Source organism: Pelobates fuscus, chromosome 3 (assembly GCF_036172605.1).
Source record: "Pelobates fuscus isolate aPelFus1 chromosome 3, aPelFus1.pri, whole genome shotgun sequence".
Classification (NCBI taxonomy): domain Eukaryota; kingdom Metazoa; phylum Chordata; class Amphibia; order Anura; family Pelobatidae; genus Pelobates; species Pelobates fuscus.
The window spans coordinates 311,885,878-311,906,641 of record NC_086319.1 but is presented as its reverse complement, the minus strand read 5'-3'; the positions used below and the strand labels follow the sequence as shown (position 1 = coordinate 311,906,641).

The 20,764-nt window shown below is 39.2% G+C and overlaps 1 protein-coding gene across 1 annotated transcript in view; it reads right to left on the bottom strand.

Moving 5' to 3' along the window:
- Window positions 1-20,764, bottom strand: part of AGBL1 (AGBL carboxypeptidase 1) — a 707,263-nt gene that overhangs the window by 542,075 nt on the left and 144,424 nt on the right. The window contains exons 7-9 of the mRNA XM_063448878.1: window positions 6,980-7,188; window positions 3,695-3,866; window positions 3,097-3,164 (exon numbers count right to left, since the gene is read on the bottom strand). Of these exons, the coding sequence (XP_063304948.1) occupies window positions 3,097-3,164; window positions 3,695-3,866; window positions 6,980-7,188 (449 nt within the window). The remainder of the gene's footprint in view (window positions 1-3,096; window positions 3,165-3,694; window positions 3,867-6,979; window positions 7,189-20,764) is intronic.

Genomic DNA, 20,764 nt, shown 5'->3' with positions numbered 1-20,764 from the left:
CCAGCTTGCACGGCTGGGGTGCTCGTTGTGGAGACGTTTCCACAGGAGGCAGATGGTCCGACGTGGAGAAATCGTTGCACATCAACTGCCTGGAACTCCTGGCTGGGGCTTTCGCGATCCGCAGCCTTACCCCAGGACGGGCGAATTGCTGCGTTCTCCTCAAGATGGACAACGTATCAGCGGTCCGCTACATAAATCACCTGGGGGGTACGAAGTCCAAGATGTTGGCAATTCTGGCGAAAGATTTCTGGCAATTCTGCCTCTTCAACAACGTTTCGGTAACAGCGGAACATATTCCGGGACTAGACAATTCGGGAGCGGATTGGAATTCCAGACACTTAAGAGACTCTGGAGATTGGCGTCTACACACTTCGGTGTTCCAGAGCCTGGACATGTTGTGGGGAAAGTTCCAGATGGATCTGTTCGCATCTCGACTGAACACTCAACTGCCGAAGTTCTTCAGCTGGAGGCCGGATCCGGCAGCGGTGGCGACCGATGCCTTCCTTCAAGAATGGCCGCGGGGTCTGCTATACGCATTCCCTCCATTCAACATGATAGCGCGCACGATCTCGAAACTGGTTCGCCACGACTGTCGTGTAGCGCTAATCACCCCGCTTTGGAGATCTCGACCATGGTTTCCCCGCTTGATGGAGTTGTCGATCGATTATCCTCGGTTGATTCCAATCTTCCAGGACCTCCTTCTAGACCCGGATGGGAACCCACACGGGCTAGTATTACAACACCAGCTACCCCTGATAGCGTGGTTCCTTTCAGGGGACCTTGGATTGTCCCAGACGTTCCGCAGACAACTCTCCTACTCCTCGATAATGCCTGGGCCCCAGGCACACGAACTGCCTATCGAACTTCATGGAGATCGTGGTCTGGTTGGTGCATGGAACGGGCAGTGGATCCCGTATCTGCCCCTTTGCCTTTGATCCTGGAATTCCTCACGTCCCTGTTTGACTCAGGCAAGGCGTACCGCACGATTAACCTCTCCCGCTCGGCTTTCTCGGCCGGACACAGGGGTTTGGATGGTTCCCCTGTCGGCAGGCATCCTTTTGTATGTCGTCTTAAGGGTATCCGCCTTGCTCGTCCTCCTCGGCCTCGCTTCTCTGCCTTTTGGGACGTTAACATGATGTTGCAGTTCCTCTCCTCATGGTACCCTAATCAGGAGCTGACTTTGAAACGACTGTCATCCAAGTTGGTGATGTTACTCTGTTTGATCTCTTGCAAGAGGGTCTCTGACGTCAGGGCCATGGATTGGGACGCCATTGCATTCACCCCAGAAGGTGTTACTTTTGATATATCCAGGAGGACAAAATCTGCATCCAAGTCTTTTTCGTATCCCAGGTTTCCTGGCTGTCCGGCGCTCTGTCCGGTGGATTGCCTCAGAGTTTATCTGGATGTCACGAGTTCCCTTCGCTCTGCCGATCTACACGATTTGTTCATATCTTTCAAGTCGCCTCATCGACCGGTTTCTACACCTACCCTGGCACGTTTGATACGTGAACTATTATCCTCTGCGGGTATAGACACCTCTGTGTTTACGCCCCTTTCTGTACGAGGAGCGATGGCTTCTAAAGCCTCCTCAGTCGGGTGTCGTCTGGAGGATATCATGCGGGCGGCAGATTGGTCCAGGGAATCGACTTTTAGAGACTTCTATTTCAGACCTATTGAACACATCGCATCTCGAGTAGTTGCACAGCTTTGAACTTGCATAATATGAGCCTCCGTGTCTTTAATAAAATTCCCAGATTTTACTAGTAACATGACGTAAAGTCATGATTTTATTAAAGACACGGAGGCGAGTATTATTCCCTCCCGCCCTCCCGGTGTGGAATAGGGATACGAGATGCTTGAGACTCTACGGATTTTTACTGTTCAATTAGGTATGTATTGATTATATATGTTTATTTATATGATTGGATGGTTTGGTACGTCTTATTATGTTTACTAATTATTTATCTTTGTATTTCAGAATCCAGTTTATTGTTTGTGACTCCTTATGATGCTGTTTGGTAAGTCTACAGTTTTGAGTCTGGAAATTACCATATTTCTCTATCTTTTTTAGCTTGATGTTGTCGCATTGTTCCTGTTTCCTGTGCTGATCAAGTAGGACATCGTTCTTCTTACCTGGTCTTCGGTTTTCGCAAGAAAGAGGGGGATTGTGGGAGACACAGGACTTATATAGCCACTTCCTCTACCATGTGATTGGCTACCCGTTATGCCTATACAGTTTTTCTTTCGTTTTTGACAATATTTATATTCCTCTATCTTTGCTGCTGAAGAAATAAAGAAAGAGTTATGCATAATACTCGCCTCCGTGTCTTTAATAAAATCATGACTTTACGTCATGTTACTAGTAAAATCTGGGAATTAAGCTCAAGGAGAAATCTTTCCAAGGCAGTTACTCTGATAAATTGCATGTCTCTTGATCTCTTGAGTTTAGTTCCCCAGAACTAAACAACCAGAAATGTACAAGACCAGCTGTCTGATTTACAGACGAGTGACAGGGAGGAGGAGCCAGGTAATTTATTAAGGTGCCAATTTCTATTGTAGTATGCACTTTTTGTAAAATTAAAAGAAGAGGACTCACACATAAACCACTTCAGCCAGATTCAGTGTTTTAGGGAACTGTCACTTTAATATGGTGTTAACAGTGTTTTAGGGAAGAGTCACTTTAATATAATGAGATGTGTTATCACATTGCTATTAGAATCTGAACAATGGTAAAAATAAAATAGGTTTAGGCAAGCTCCACACCCCAAATGCAGACTTAATCTGCCATGATGTATTGCCAGTTTTCCAGTGAGAGGTATTCCACAGCAGTTGGATTTGCAGAGTTTATAACACAAAACTAAAGAATTGAACTGCAGGCAAGGAAAATGTTACAGTATCCAAAAAGTGATCTAAAAAGTTATTATGATAGCATCCAGTTTCGTGCTTTAAAATGTCAAGAAAAAAACATATCTACAGAATAAAGCTTTGGGAACATTGTTATATACTGAATAACCAGATGTTTAATTTTATATGTTTGCATTTTATCCAAGTCTATATATTCCCTTTATGTGAAAATGTAATTAAAAAAAAACCTACTTCATCTTTATCCTCTGGACTCTCGAAGCATTTTTCTGAGTCTAATTCATCTTCATCCTCAGATTCATCTAGAAACAGATTTAATGAACAAATAATAGATAACAGTTAGCATATTATAACTCTTTTGCTAAGTAGATAGTCCGACCATTCCCACAAGGGCTCTTGATCCAGGCAGAGTTTGGGGACTTCACTGATGAATATGTAATTAATCTATTAAAGCTTAGTATGATACACTACTAAGTGATTAAATAAACAGCATGTTAATTAAAGAAACATTTAACTTCTCAAACAACTGAGAATACTCCAAGGTCTGTTAAGACAAGGTAGGTTGCCCAAATCTGGACTGCAAACTTCTGGTTGCCTAATCTATACTTAACAAATATCAGATTAGCTGGGTAACAGTGTTAGCATTCTCATGAGAAAGATTAACATCTTACAGTGTATTTCTAATTAAGTTCTAATTATTTCTTCTGCAGTGATGAGTTAAGGCACAAGTATAGTACCTACATACCCCTAAATCAACCATTTATTCCACAATATTTACAAGAACTATGCTAATGAAGCATGCACACAGAAGACTATTCTTTTTAGTTCTTACCTTCTTGTGTGCAAGTTTTTGAAGGAAGGGCAGATTTAGGAGTTCCGTGAACATGAAAAGTATAGCTGCTGTTTATGGTGGACAATGGTAGAGTACATTTTGGGCAGCATTTTCTCAAAACTTGGATAGCAGCACTAACTAAGGAGTCCACATTTTTACAACGCAGGCACTCCTAAAAGGGTCAGAAGTTAGAAAAGATAAAATAAATGTAAATGCTATTTGCAAAACAATCATAGAAGCAAAACATAACAGCCTGCAAACAAGGTAGAAACAATGTGTAGATGGAAGGAAATATTCAGGTGTAGTGTAATTTTTGTCTATTTTGAATGTCTGTTGAATATGTAAAGAATAATATTGTTTAGGTTATGTGTTATGTACTAAATTAACTGTTAGGTTTGCACTCATTTTTAAAGTGACACTAAAGGCACCCGACCACTGTAGCTTAAATAAGTGGTTTTGGTTTATAGGTCATGCCTCTGCAATCTCACTGTTCTATTCTCTGCCATTTAGGAGTTAAGTCACTTTGATTTTACAGCTCTAGTCATACTTCCCTGCATGTGACTTGCATAGCCATTCTAAACGCTTCCTGAAGAGGAACCTAGTTATCTAGGTTCCTTTATTGCAGCGTCTGTTTAATATAGAATTTCTTATCTCTTGCTCTGTTAATAGCCCTCTAGAACCTGCAGGAATCTCCTGAGTATGATTAATGTTCAATTTACAGAGCAGGAGCTAAAAACATATAAAGCAAATCTGCTTACAAATGATACCATTTCTTGTTTTTCATTCAGGCTGTGTGAGTTACAGTCAGGGGAGGTGTGACTAGAACTACATACGCAGAAACAAAAGTGATTTAACTCCTAAATGGTAGAGAATTGAGCAGTGAGAAAGCTGGGGCAAGATCTATACACCAAAACTGCTTCATTAAACTTAAAGGGACACCCCAGACACCCAGATCACTTCTGCCTATTGGAGTGGTCTGGGTGCCAACTCCCACTACCCTTAACCCTGCAGCTGTAAATATTGCAGTTTTCATAAACTGCAATATTTACCTTGCAGGGTTAACTCCTCCTCTAGTGGCTGTCTACTAGATAGCCACTAGAGGGCACTTCCGGGTTTCTAGCACAGATTCTCTGTGCTATAGCGTCGCTAGACGTCCTCACGCTACGTGAGGACCTCCAGCGTCGCTAAAATCCCCATAGGGAAGCATTGAAAACATTTTTCAATGCTTTCCTATGGGGAGGTGTAATGCACATGCGCATTAGGTCTCACCCCGCTGCTGGCTGCGCATGAGCAATCAGTCTCCCCCGCCAGATGACGTCGGCGGGGGAGCAGCGTGGGCGGAACCTGGACCAGCGCAAAGGGACATCGGCGCTGGACTCCGGTAAGTCACTGAAGGGATTTAAACCCCTTCAGCAACCTGGGATGGGGGGTGTGAGGGAGAGGGGACCTGCAGTGCCAGGAAAACGGTTTCTTTTCCTGGCACTGGAGTGTCCCTTTAAGTTGTTTTGATGCCTATAGTGGTGCTGCTTTAATTTCAGACAGAGAGAATGCTTGGACTGGACTTTCCTATATTCACGTTATCAGGATAACTTTAAAGTACCGTATATACTCGAGTATAAGTCGACCCGAATATTTCCCAAAAAACTGGGAAAACTTATTGACTCAAGTATAAGACTAGGGTGGGAAATGCAGCAGCTACTGGTAAATTTCTAAATAAAATTAGATCCCCCCAAAATTATATTAACTAAATATTTATTTACAGTATGTGTATATAATGAATGCAGTGTGTGTGTGTATGAATGCAGTGTGTGTATGTGATGCAGAGTGTGTTTGTGTATGTGATGCAGAGTGTGTAACCTTGGTGGGGGCGTGGGCATTTTTATTATTTATTTTATTATTAATTTTTTAATATTAAAAAATATATATTATTTTTTTAATATTAAATTTTTTATTTTATTTTAATATTATTTAATTTTTTATTTATTTTTTTCGTCACCCCTCCCTGCTTTATACATGGCCAGGGAGGGGGGCTATGGCATTCCCTGGTGGTCCAGTGGATGGGCTGTGCAGGAGGGGGACTGGGAGCAAGCTGTTACTTACCTTTACAGCAGCTCCGTTCAGCTCCCTTCTCCTCCATGCCGTTCAGCTCTGCTGTAAGTCTCGCAGTCTGCGTGCCGCGGTGTCTGAGCGTTGCCACGGTAAGCCGTGGCAACGCTCTGACAGCCACAGCTCTCGCGAGACTTACAGTGGAGCTGAACGGCATGGAGGTGAAGGGAGCTGAACGGAAAACTGTGCCGGGAAACTTGTCTTATACTCGAGTATATACGGTAAATCTATTAGCTGCAGGGTGTCGTGTTGGATTCTAAGTGGGAAACAGCCTAAATGGAAACTTAAACCTATTATCTCCCATAACTCTGAGACATAGTACAGGAATCAAAACTTTTAGTTTATGTGTTCCAATGCACACATTTCTCTACTGTTTTTTGTTTGTTTGTTTGTTTTGGTCTTTTTTTTTTGTTTTTTTTATAAATCACTGTTCAATAAATTAATGCTAAGATTTTCAACTGCTCAGGGTGGTGTTTGAGGATACTGTTCTAGCAGTAAATGTTAAGCCATGAAGGGGAAGATTTATAAAAGAACAAGAAAGCAGGGCATAGTTTACCTAATATTTATCACTTAGAAACCCTAGCTAAGACAGGTATTGGATGTGCAGGGCAGAATACTTCTTATCATACACATTGTATAGTCACAAAGCTAATCCTTAAGATATTGCATTCTCCACTCTATATTTACTAGTTTGCTTTAACTAAAAAGTGACAACAAAAATGTAACACATACTTCATAAACCACAAATGAAAAAAATGCAACTTCAAGACCATGGTGTAATAGATCGTAATCAAGCAGATTGTAAAATCCACCAGACAGGGATAAATTGTGCTGGTAAAATCTTATATATTTTTCTGTCAAAGCACAAAAAAGATAAAATAAAAAGAAAATTGTAGCCACGTCCAGACAAGACTGTGTTGTTTGTAACAGAAAAGCTGCCTCACTGTTGTTAACTATATATTTCTGTGCTGTCTTTTCTTAAGTTGTGGATAACTGAAAAATCTTACTGTTTCTGCAAGTATACAGAAGAATAAAATAGATTTTATGACAAAACAATACTATTTTACATTAACCCCTTAAGGACACATGACATGTGTGACATGTCATGATTCCTTTTTATTCCAGAAGTTTGGTCCTTAAGGGGTTAAAGATTCTTAGAAGCTAATAATGACTTGTTACCTGGGCTGTATTGAATAGTATTTCCATCCCTTTGGCCTGTAAGAAGGCTTCCCTGCCTGATCGAACATTAGTTATGTGTTTTAGACATCTCAGAAGACCTCTCCGAATGGAAATGAAGTTATTAGAAGAGTCACAGTTATGCCAATCTTGATAGAATTGTAGAAGGCCAATGACATACCCTCTGTTCACAGCTCTTCTGGCATTTGATTCTGAAAAATATATAAGGAATGTTTCATGTATAAGTCATTATCTTCAGTATTCAGAACACGTTTGACCAATTCGTGCCCTTTACATCCTTAATTAAATAAAAAAGTTAAAAATGGAGAACTTACATAATAAAGTATACTTCAGAATGTATAATCACTGGACAAGTACAGTAAGGATAAGTTTGTAGTGGAAGGTTTAGACAAATGTCTTTGAGGTAATGCAAAACTTTCAACATGAATGAAATCAACATTAAGCTTATTCATTCCTCGTTTCATTTGGGATTCTGTCATATCGCAATTCGGAGTGACGGAATTCTGACGAATTGCTAAATAGCCAGAATTCGGCATAATCGCAATTTGTTTGAAGCCAATGCACAAGTCTACTGGAGACATGTAAGCATCCACTTCCTATGTTTTCGATTGCACGTAGATAAGTAGTTGGTGAATTTACATGCCAAACCAATGCATGCGCTACATCTATCACATTAAAAAAGAAAATATGTTAATATTACTGGGTGATCAGCCATCTGTTAGGAGATCCATGATGTGTACAAAAGGGGAGGCTTAAGTTTGAAATGCAATACTCTTCTAATAATTCCTGAGGTTGTGCTTTTAGGAGTGGTCTGAACAGGATGGCACCTCATATTCCTTGCTTTGTTTCCTTAACTGGCAAAGAAAGAATGTTGAATGTTCTCCTTTTATGGCTCTTATATTTTGTCTGAGTAAAATATTATCCCATGTAAAAAATAATGTTTATGTGTACACTATGGTATATCAAAATTATAATCCAATAATATTTAAGCCAATCATATTGTTCTTTATAGTAATTGTATTCCCTTTTTCATAGAATTTCTACATATGCAGAGACTGCATTTTGTTGAAGATGTACTACACTGATATACCACATTGAACATAATATAATATAATATAAACGTACTGTTCCAGATTTCTATGTAAAGTACAAAATGGATGCTGACTGCATATTCCCATTTCATTATACTTTAGTTTGTAAACGTGATTTAGAAACTGCAATGCCGCAGCTACAATGATCTAGATGAAAAAGACATAGTATGGATTGAAAAAGCAATTTGAATATCAGTTTTCTACACTGGTTATCACTAGTCATTGCTTTTAACGCTTCTTATTAAAATGAAACCATCATTCAGTAAACCACGGACACATCTAAAGAACTTTCTGTATACATTGTAATTCCAATTTGTCAACTCTATTGTGTTTGAGAGGTACATCCTTTTTGGGAGGACAGTAGTGTCACAGTAAACATCTCTAGGCAAATGCTGCAAATCGACACTAGAACTTCCTCTTAGAGTAGTCTGATTATAATTATCAGTCAATTTGCTTCCATTGAACCTAAAAATGTTGGTTCAATTTAGATCTGTATTTCTACAACTGTGCTGTTTAGCTAACCGGAAAAATACAACAATCATCTTATGAAATTGTATGAATAATAAACTCTTTAACACTTTCCTAATTTGCTACTGTAAGAACTATGAAGGCATTTTGCAGTAAGTGCTTTAGATGAATAATCAGGAAGCTGTTCAAGACGGTCAACGCATATCAGTTAATGCATGCCCTAGTTTAATAAATTGGAAAGGCACACATCCTGGTGGTCTCATCAAGTGCCTGAATATGTGAGTCACGCATCACAAGGACTGTGTACTTGCAGCACATTCCACATTAAATGGATTAAGAGTCTACTGAGCCTGGTGCTGTCAATTACGATGGGCCTAATTACAGAATCTTATCGATAGAATAAAACTAAAACAGCCATACTTCCCATGCATCATTTATCTGGTGCAGACAGTGCCAACGAGAAACTCACAGGATACATCTTTAAGAATGCAAATACCCTATGCTAATTTCTCACTTCCATCTGACAACCAAATCTATACCATCCAACACCGGCATTCTGTGAAGCAGGAGGTCGGTGGGCATGATAAAAGAAGGTGGACCAGTGATGCAAATCATGTCACTGGCACCACCCAAAAGGGTAGATCTTCCAAGAAACAGGACTGCCCAAAGAATTGGTAGGTCAGCCTTGCATGAATGCATGCCAGGCTGTCTGCCAATCATGCAGGCCAGCCAAGTAAGGGTGCCGACTTTGCAGACAGCATTGTTTTTGCACTATGAGCTTGGTGTGGACATGTCTAATTATGCACTTCCTCTATGCTTTTTGGGGACAGTTCCTTGATATCCCTCAGCACTCATTTGTCCATTCCTCTTCTTCTTTCTTACTATCAGGCAGAGAGGCTCCTGGTATGCAGCTTGGGACAGAGAGAAAGGTGGATGCAGTGAATGTTGAATTAAGGGGACATTCCACACTGTTAGAGAGACTAAAGTTGGTTAATGGTTTAAAATTATTTTAACTCTTATCAATACTAGATTCCATTCTCATGCATTTAAAAACTAGGTACAACATGGTTTTACAGTTATTCAATCAAAAAAGCATCATAGTATTTTTAAACATACATACAAACAAATTTAAAGGATGAGACTATTTTTTTTAATTAAATTTGATGAACCCAATTTCTATATCAATGATCCTCATCCAGATTTCAAGTACTATTTTGTAGTCTAGAAAGGTATGTGTAAAGCATTCTCACTAACATTTATCAGCAGAATTAAGAATAAATGTAATTTTTTTATGGAATAAATTAAATTACCTCCAAGGTGTTATTATTGTGTACTTGTTTTTTGTTATTGTGACTGTTTCTTTCTGAGTATATACTGTAATAATGCATTCAATATGCATGCAATCACACCTAAATAATAAGTAGATGTTCTACAATCACAACAACTAAAGAATGGATGCCTTTATTGTGTACTTGCTGATCTTCTTTTCTTAATTAGCAGATATGAAGCCACCAATTCACACCACAAACAATTTAGTAATTGTTTTCCTATCTATTTTAATATGTTTAAGCATATGTGTTTTGTCTTCAGCTTTTGTTTTTAGACAAGCTAGCAGCAGGACTCCAATTAGCATGATGTATGGGAATAAAATGTTTTGAACATTTTAAATGTTATGAGTGCAAGACTGGCTTTGGGTCCTATCGAAGGCCATTTTATTGACCATGTATTGCTGAAGTCTGCTTGAACATTCGTTTTGTAGGCGGGGGTGAGGGTGTTGTAGTTGTTTTTTTTTTTTTCTCTTAACTAGGTATAGAACTTGTCTGAATTTTTCATCCTTTACATAGAGCCAGGAAATAACTAACATTCCAGCTTATATGGATTACATCCCTAAGCATGTTGCAATTTAGGCTCAGCTTGTCTATGAGAATTACTGTTATCAGCGGAACTCGGTGCAAGGAAATACATTCACCTGCAGGACTTTTATGGAGATAGATTTATTCATACTAACAGGCTAAAAGATCATGCTTGATTCACTGGATTCAATGATCAGGGGTAAGTCTATTACTAGTAACTAAATATACCACTTCTCAAAGACTTACATGGTAGAACTGATTTACAAATGCCACATGTGGCATTATCTCTTACTATAGAATCCAGCTCTTTTTTTTTCTTTGGTGCTCAGCCAGTCTTTATGAAATTTTAGTTTACAAATACCTTATTTCCGTCTGTACCAAAGCTTTGCAAAACAAAATTTAGTTCATAAATCCTCACTTATCTTCATACATGTTTCAGGAAAGATTACCAGTGTGTAGAGCAGGCATAGGCAACCTTCGGCAGTCCAGATGTTTTGGACTACACCTTCCATGATGCTTTGCCAGCATTACGGGTGTAAGAGCATTATGGGGATGTAGCCCACAACATCTGGAGTGCCGTAGGTTGCCTATCCCTGGTGTAGAGGAACAGATTTCTCTGCCACGGACCCATTCCAATTATTAAACATGTGGAAATGGGCTGAAAATCACAGACCCTTACTTCTTCCCAAACAGTAAAGGAATCTTTAAAGATCATGCCATTCCTACTGTTGGTCTTTTTTAATCCTTTTTAGAATTAAGAGAATACTTTTACACATTTTGAATCTTTTTTTTTTAAGTGTATTAATTTTTTTAGAAATATAGTATCTAGCTGTAGATAGAGAAAGTGGAGGTGGTCAATCAATCACAAGGACAGAGCAGGGGGTAACCCTGATGGTGAGTGTTAAACAAGAAGGAGAAGGATCTGTCCTATAAAGTGTACATCACGGTATATACAGTTAGGTAAGAAACAGTTAAAAATACCCTTTAATAAGATGGGGTAAACATAACGAAAAATTTTTAACAAAAAAGGTAAAGAGAAGGGTGGTAAGACACACTGGGAGGAAGGAATAGTGTCTCAGATAAAAGCTAAATAATAATCGATGTCAGTACTACTGCCCTACTACCGCCAAGTTGGCGTAATGCTGTTACTGCCGCAATTAGTCTATATGCTGGTTGCCAGTGCCACAATGATCTCTAATCGTCAATATGAGGAGATGTGACAGTAGCCCAACAACAGATGAGGTCAGTGAGGAGTAGTGTAACCAATAACTCGTAGTATAGTGTTATTATTTAGACTTAAAAGTACCGATATCCTACAGTAAAAAATGAGTCCGAAAGTGGGTCTCTTTCGGAGAACAGAAGGGTCATATAGTGACACAAAAGTGTCACAGACCAGTCTCTAACTCAAAACACTAGCCGATTAATGGAATATGTATTCCTAAGGTAAATAGTACAAGGAGTGATATCAGAGCACATATATCACAACGTATTCACATACCGGACCCTGGCTCGGGGTTGTGACCGGTGAGAGGCAGTGTAAAAGAGACAAGAGTTACCGGGTATCAGTATCGGAGAGGGAGAGAGGGGAGAACTGTAATCTGACTAAAAGGATATCAGATCAGAGTTCGTTTCCCTCAGGGTGCAAACGTACATACCCATATACATCGAAGTTATTGTAGTTACTAATGGTTGCCAATGTCAGGCGATCAGTAACGTAAACTGAATATATATGTCAAAGCTCTCATCCTAACCATCAAATACTAAAAAATCCACCTAATTAATATATGTATGATAAACTGAAAGAATTTATGCAAGAAAGGTGGAATGGTGCCTTCATGGGCACCAGGTATAGTAAAGTAGTAGGAGAGGCAAAGGAAAGAAGGGTATATAAAGTTAGTGTTTGCCCTAATATTCCCCTTAAAAAAAGTAGATAGTTCCTTGATGGGTACTCAAGGTTACTGTTCACCCGGAGAGTTCAATTAGCGTCCCGTATGGATAGAGTGGTGGAACCTGGTTATTATATAATAAAAATGCAACCAGAGTCGATGGTTCTGGTCAACCGGGAATTGAGTGAGGTGATGTCCGAGGAATAGAGATAACCTTTGAAGGAACGGGTAAGTGTCAAACCCGAAATCAGTGGTAGGTGCCACACTTCAACCCGACGCGCGTTTCGCCTGTGTTAGGAGGCTCATCAGGGGGAAAGGTCTACCCTGATTCGTCAAGTTTATAAAGCCCGCCCGCGGATCTCATTGGTTGCCGCAAAAGTGAAGGGGAGGGGCCAAAGTACGGTAGTCATGAGGGCACAAAATAGTGCTCTTTGCAGAATTCGTAATGAGAATCTGTTCGGTATTCTTGGTCGATAGAAAAATAATAATGGCAAACAATGTCCTCTCAAGGAGTATTTGGTGAGGATCAAGAATGAACTTAATCAGTAGAAAATTGCCTAATGATGGGTCGAAAGATGACGGATAATGCTCAACCATAAAGCTGATTAATGTAATAATAAGACCTCATAAGGGTTTAGAAACCACCCTTAGTTGTGGACCATAATAAATACTTATGATAATAGGGCTTGGTAATAATTTAGCAAAGTGACGATACGGAATTGACCATGACGATCTTGAGCTAATCCAGGGTAGTGCAATTACACAAGACGAATAATGAACAAGGGACCTACATTTGCTGCTATATGATGTATTGACAAAACCTCATAAGAGGTTGTAAAGCTTCCTTAGTTACGGGCCGTAATTCATGTGTCTGATAATAGATCCTGGTGCTCAGTTATGTAATTGACGATACTCAATGGACCCTGATGGTTTGAAATCACTCATAAATCGTCAAATGGATCATTCAATTAATTAGTAAAGTGTGGAACATAGACGAAATGGAAATACACCATAAAAATAAATATATAACGAATTCCCGGTAGACTGGTGAAAAATAGGGAATGGACATGATGAGGGCAGGTCAAAGGTCAGTAGGTTGTTCATGCTGAAATGGTGGCCTGCAATTGGGTTGTATGGGCCAGAAGGTTAGGGCTGGTGGGTCAAGGCTATTGTCCAAAGTGAGAAGCAGAGGTCCCATAGGTATATGATCTTAGTGTATGAAGGGTGTGTAATTGAACTCTTCATTCAAGCCAAGGGGAGACAGTGTCTTGAAGGAGAAGATCCATTGGGACTCTTTGCGCAATAGTGCCTTGTTAAAATCACCCTTTCTGGGATTTGAGAGTAATTTTTCGATGGCTTGGAATTTAAGGTTATCAGGTTTTCCCTCGTGAAAATTTTGGATATGCCTCGCCACTGGGGTTGGTGTCACCTTGTTGTTAATGGATGTCACATGCTGTAGTATTCTCCGCCTAAATTGTTGGAACGTTTTCCCAATATACTGGGTACCGCAGCTACAGGTAATTAGATAAATAATTCTGGTGGTGCTGCAGTTTACCAGAGCATTGGTCTCCACAGTGTAGTTAGTTTGGGTCGATGTAGTAGACTTAGAGGGTAGAATATACTGGCAGGCCTTGCAGTGTCCGCATCTGTAAGTCCCTTTAGTCTCTGTTAGCCAGTTCGTAGTTGGCAGAGGGGATGCTAGATGGCTCCGGACAAGTTGATCTTGGAGATTGCAAGGTCTGCGTGCTGTTAGTGAGGGATAATCCGGTAACAGTTTAGAAAGTACAGGGTTGTGGAGGAGTATTGGCCAATTAGTTTTCAAAATTTTGGACATAGGTCCCCAGCCCTGATCATAGGTGGCAATACAGCGTGGGGCCTTGCATTCATTTCCTCGTGTAGTTGGAGATAGAGTAGATGCTCTATCCAACAGGCAAACCCGATGAAAGGCCCTCTTCAATACTCGATTAGGGTAGCCTAATTCCTTAAAACGAGACCTCAGGATTTGACATTCTTTAAGAAAAGTTTGGTCTACCGAGCAGTTCCGTCTGGCCCGCAAGTACTGGCCATATGGAATCGAGGCCTTCAATTTGAACGGATGGTGGCTGTCCCAGTGAAGGAGGCTATTTGTGGAGGTAGCCTTCCTGTATAGTTCTGTTTCGATGGTACCATCCATTAGTAACAGAATCTTTAGGTCTAAAAAGACCAGCTCATGTTCGTCTATGACATAGGTTAACTTGAGATTAATATCATTATCATTAAGGTGCTTGACAAATTCCTGGAACATGGGGACGGATCCTGACCACATAATTAGGAGATCATCTATGTACCTATGCCAACTTAAAACAAATTCACGGAAGTGGTCAAAGCGTGGTGTGGAGACAATACATTGCTCCCACAATCCCAGGAATAAGTTGGCATAGGTGGGTGCACAGGCCGTCCCCATGGCAGTCCCAGAGATCTGTAGATAGTATTGGCCGTTAAAGACAAAATAATTATGGGTTAGTATAAATTCAAGTAGGGTTAGAATGAAGTCAGTCTGAGAGTTGCTGTAGGCAGTGTTCTCCAAGAGGAACCTGCAAGCCTTTAGGCCTTTGTCGTGGGGGATGTTAGTGTATAGTGCCACTACGTCAAGGCTGGCTAGCTGGGTATATGGTGGGACTGTCATGTCTTGTAGTTTCAGCAAGGTGGATTTTGTATCCTGTAAAAAGGATGGCAGTTCTACCACCATAGGGTGAAGGATACTCTCAATAAATTTACTGGGAGCTTCGGTTAGGCAGTTGTTGCCTGACACAATGGGCCTGCCAGGAGGGGGATACGTCCCCTTGTGTACCTTCGGTAAGCAGTAAAAAGTCACTATGGTGGGATTTTTGTGTGGTAAAAGAAAGCGGAATTCATCTTTATTAATGATTAGTTTACTCAAGGCATCATTAAGGAGTATCTCCAGCTCGTCTGCAAAAGTATAGTATCTAGCTGTATTTTCTGTATGTGGGCACTATGCTCAAATACGGGCAATATTTTTATACTCTGTTTTCATTTTGGGTAAACTGTACTGCTAGTGATGCCATCGGGGCCATTCCCAATACCTATAGACAGGTCATTTAACCATTTATTTTTATCTAATTTGGCACACCTAGTATATGTGTGAAAGGCTGCGACATACTTATTCTTTATTGCATTAGTAAGCACTGCCTATATGGTAAAAGGTGTTAGTGAATTTTAATTCAATTAACACCATTCATATTCATTCATATTTGACATAAGATTAATACAGATTAATAACAAAATGGACACAAAATAACTAACTACAAATGTCACATAAATTGTGAGCCTACAGTGTCCCATCAAGTTACAATGCACTGGACTTGATTAATACTTTATTTCAAAGTTCTTTAAATTCGAATTTATGCTCTTAGAGTTGAAACAACAATATATGCAATTCTAGCTTCAAGTAATATTTTAACTAAACTATATAGAAAGTTTTATACAATTTGTGGTGTTGCTTAAAGTCATGAAAATCACTCAGTGTAAAAGTGACAATTTGAGGTCATTTCATTTAAAATGTATGAATCCCATTTGCAATTTCTGAGTTATTGAGGCAGCTCCCAATTTTATCACTTATTGTTGTTACTTATTTATATGGTGACAGTATATGCTGACATTTGACAGTGTGAGTTAGAAATAAGATACACATCTGTATATATTTCCTTCTTAAAATAAATAACATGCTAAAACAAAAATTAGAAATGGCAAATACAGGCATGCACGTATCCAGTTCAGATAGGCTGTATCCAGTTAAATACAGGAATACATTTACATGCTGGGCTATCTTTTAGAGAGGGTAAGTGAAGCAAGGTCCAGAGCTGATAAATATGTACTGTGATATTTTCATACCCAAATTTCCTTGTGTATGAAATGCAAAGTGGGATCAGGAAAGAGTGATAATTGTCTTTCTTCCAAAAATTGCTATAACAAAACAAAAATTGCAAACAATCACACATATCACATACTCTAAATAGCTTGCATTCAGTTATTGGTTCCTATATGTGGTGGGTTTGACTAGTACTAATAGAAGTACAATAAGAGTTTGACAAAAACTGTCCTTAGATGGTCCCAGATCTGCATAAGGGTTCTACTTATGCCTCGTTTCCACTGAGCGGATCGGTTCGGGTCGGTACAGTTTGGAAGGTTTAGAATGGACCGGCCCATTCTGGTGAGTGTTTCCACTGCAAGTCAGACCTTCAGGGCCATGCGAGGTTTAGAAAAAATGCTCTTCCTGTCCACCAATCAATGGATTGTATAGTAGGTCCGCCCTAACCGAACCGTTCCATTTCCTATGGCCCTACATCTGAAGCAGGACCCTGAATGGATCGGTACGGTTCGCTTGTATGGACTACTTTCATAATGGAAACACCCAAAATAGCGAACCGTACCGAACCGAACCGAACCGATCCGCTCAGTGGAAACGAGGCATAAATGAGCAGTTTTGAACATAGCAGCATCACCGTATACATCCCGCTGTAGTGGTTATAATGTCTGGAGTACCCTTGTCCAGTTAGTCACAAACACTGGAAAAAAAGTTAGCATTTATATTAATTTTTTCATTTTTCACACAGAAACCAAAATGAACACTAACTTTGGCCAGTGTCTGTGGCTAGGTGGCTACTAAAAGACTGGACATACCCTATTTGCAATAGCTTGGGGTGTCTACTTTTGCAAATGGTATGCCATCATATGGCAAATGGTATGCCATCAGTCTCAAAGGCAACATAATCAATCTGGCATATTTCAATGTGTATAAACTGAAAAATTGAATGTGCTATATTTGACCCTGTAACTTTCCAAGACACCAAAACCGTGTACATGCTGTACATCACTGACTACAAATATGTGTATTTTATTGCAGTATAAGTTAACAGTATTATGACATTCACAGTTAAAATATCATGCAGAACTTGGACATTAACAACATTTCTTAATTCCTCACACTTTTTAGATTTTATTAATATAACATTTTACATATAAATATGTGATATGAAATGAAAGCCCTGTTTCAACAACAACATTATATATAATAAGTGTGGGTGCACTTAATATGAAAATGGTAAAATGGTAAATAGTTGAACAGACATATAGCTCAAATTCTAGGGTTTGTTTTGATTTTGTGTTGATCAGAACATGTACGATTGCCTCCATCCTTAAGGAGTTCAAATTCCTAGGAAGCACTGTTGACATTACAAAGAAAGCAATATGGTCCACAGTAGGCCTGTGAACATTTTACACTACTTTATCGGTTGTTAATTTGCACCATTACTTATACAGCAATTATCACTCTTTTCTCTTCAAGTCTCTACAACTTCTGACTGTTCTATTCCCTCCTGCCATTCTTAGTTGCCACCTACCTTGACCTTTGGATTGTTCCAGAATACACCAAAGCAGGTCATTGTGTTGTTCATTGTGTACATATCACCACGATATGTGTAATAAAAAGTAGAATGCCTTCATTATTTTAAGATCCAGTATTTCCAGCCATGGCAAGTATTCATTACTGCTTCCTCCATGGGCTCTAAGACTAAACCTATTTAGCAAATTAACAGTGGCCTTATTATATTATATCCTACAGACCAAATCTATCAGCAAATAAAAACAATGTAAGATACCACTGATCCAGTATGTACCATTAATACCATTAAGGGATATCCTCAGGTCCTGGTCTGTCGGTGAATTCAGAGGACAAGTTGGTAGAATGAAAGGCAGAGCTAAATTTAAAATGCAAGTGGTATATATAGCTATACACATGCAATTTTGGAAAAGGTTATCAGAGATACATGAAAAAATCTACAGTGGACTCATTAATTTTCTGAATAGAATACTATAGTTAATATTTCTTAATTTAGCTGGCATTTCAATGTAATTAACTTGTATATTAAGCTAAAGTGTTGAATATCGCATCCATCAGGAAGCATTCAAAAGATCACTAATTCCCGGATGACAAATACTTCATTTTACAAGAACCCGTGTCATGATAATTACAGATTACACTGGTCCTTTCAGTATTTTAAAACCAGCACTAACAATGACATACTTTATTGTGTATGTTACATGTATTTATGTATATATTAGCAATAATGAAGTTTTCCGGCACTGCTTGATTGAAGATAAGTGGTTTCTTTTGCAGTATATCAGAACCTTAAGTACCATTACATTTAATTAATGCTGCACTTTCTTCATTTTCCAAAAGAAATGTTCTTTTGCAGTTATGAGTTTAGTGTTCTCCACAGAAATTTACAACTTATCCCTGTCGTGTTTGACCCTTTAAGATCCAGAATAGTGAGAAACATATTATCCAGTGATGGGTAGAACATGTTTTGAGAACCCAAGAGTTTAAACCATAGTTGCCCCTATAACCATGTTAAGCCATCTACTGTTGCACCGTGATCTGTCATTTTTCTCACCTTATAACAAAGATATTGATTTTCTGTCTTCTAAATTTATACTAGGTCCTCTACAAGAGTCAATAAATAGTGTGTATAAATTAATACAACAGAAAAGACAGAGTGATGAGAAACAACTGATTGATGTATTGTAGAACTGGTAGGTTGATGCCTAAATGTCAGTGGGGTGGAAAATATATTCTATATCCTGTTTAGAGTGACGGGAGAGAGAAAATATAAACAATGCATATCCATTTTATCTTGCACATCTTCATGTCTATATTTGGAAACTATTTACCTGTTTCTGATTTTTATTTGTGCCAAATGTCTCTATCCAGCTACATGCTTAAATATCTGTCATGATATATGATGGTATCACAAGCAGTTAATCTAAGAAAATAAATTCAGAATGCAGGTCTCGGGCAACACCTGCTCCCCTCTCTGACCAGCAAAGTATCTATCGGCTACATGATTTATTGTATATAGTTACTTTCTTTTATTGACATTATTTCTTGTCTCTTGATATCATAAATGTTTCCGTTCAGAAAAAATATACATAATGATTATATTTTCCAAGTTACAAATGTTTATAGAAATGCAGGGAGCGAGAGAGTCAGAAATTATATATTATTGAATTGTTATTGACTTTAAAATGTAACGCTCAAATATTATTTAAAGAAAACTATTTCTTCGTTCAAATGTTTATTACATATACATTATATAGCTCTTGGGTCCACCTCTTTCTACAAAAGAGATTGTATTGGGTTTGTGTTTTTGCACACTGATCAACCTTACTCTAGTAAGTAGCTTACACCCAGTGAACCTATGTAAGATATAAATAGCAGAGACATTTTTTATTTAAAATGCTTATCGGAAGTAAAGAATATTAAAAAAAAAACACACACACACACAAAAAAAACAGAGCACTAGACTAGTTATTTTTTTTTACTTTGCTTTACTTAAAGTGAACTTGGGAACCAGAGAACCAATTCCAGTGGAACCCACATTTTGTTTTTTGTCTTTTATTTATTAAATATCTAATTATTTGTGGTAGAGAGACAATTGTCTCTTTCTAATCACATGCTGAGTGTCACGATTACGGGAACCAAACACGCTAACACACACACAGAACAGGTGCAGTACCGGACCTTAGAGTGGCCGGGCTAAGCACACAAAGAATAGTCAGGAGACAAGCCTAGTAAGGGGAACCAGAAGACAGAATAACGAGAAACAAGCCGAGGACAAAGGATAGGAGAAAGTCACAAAGATAGATAAACAAGCCAGAGAGTACGTAACTAGAAACACAAGTTCAGTAGCAATACTAGCAAGCAAAGACCACAACAGGGCACTGAGAGACAGGAAAGGTAAGTATTTAAATCCTGAGCTTAATTCTGATTGGATAACTTCCAATCAGAATTAACAATCACACGTGGGGGGTATCTATACCCCTCACTGTGATTATTGTGCTGCAGCTTTAACGCCGGGTCATGTGAGTGACCCCAGCGTTCAGATATAAGTGCCGGCTCCCAGCGTGCAGCGTTATACATGCTGCCGCTGGGAGGAGGAGAGGACACCGCTCGCTGACAGGCAAGGGGAGAGGGGACCGCGGGCGGCGACGGACTGAGGGTGAGTGCTGCGAGAGGATTGCAGCCTCCCCTCACAGCTGCCCGCGGAGCCCTGACACTGAGACCCCAGCATGTATTATTTAATTGATTTTCGTTTTATTTTCAGTGTCAAAGAATATCGGTGCAGGGCATTCTACTGCAACACTAGAAGGGCTATGTAGACTGGCAATGATCACCTGGGTGAGACCTTAAAGAGGAATTGTCATTTCCAGAGAATACAAAAAAGGATAAGCACTAAACAATGAGACATGAGGGGTTTCCTCAATAACCCCATGAAAACAACTTGCAGTGGATACAAAACAGAGACAGGATGTGCCAAAATGTACACGGAAAATTGTAAAAAAAGTCCAAAGGACACAGTCCAAAATGTTCTCATTTGACCAGGTGGTATAGTCAATGGTACATAAAAGGCA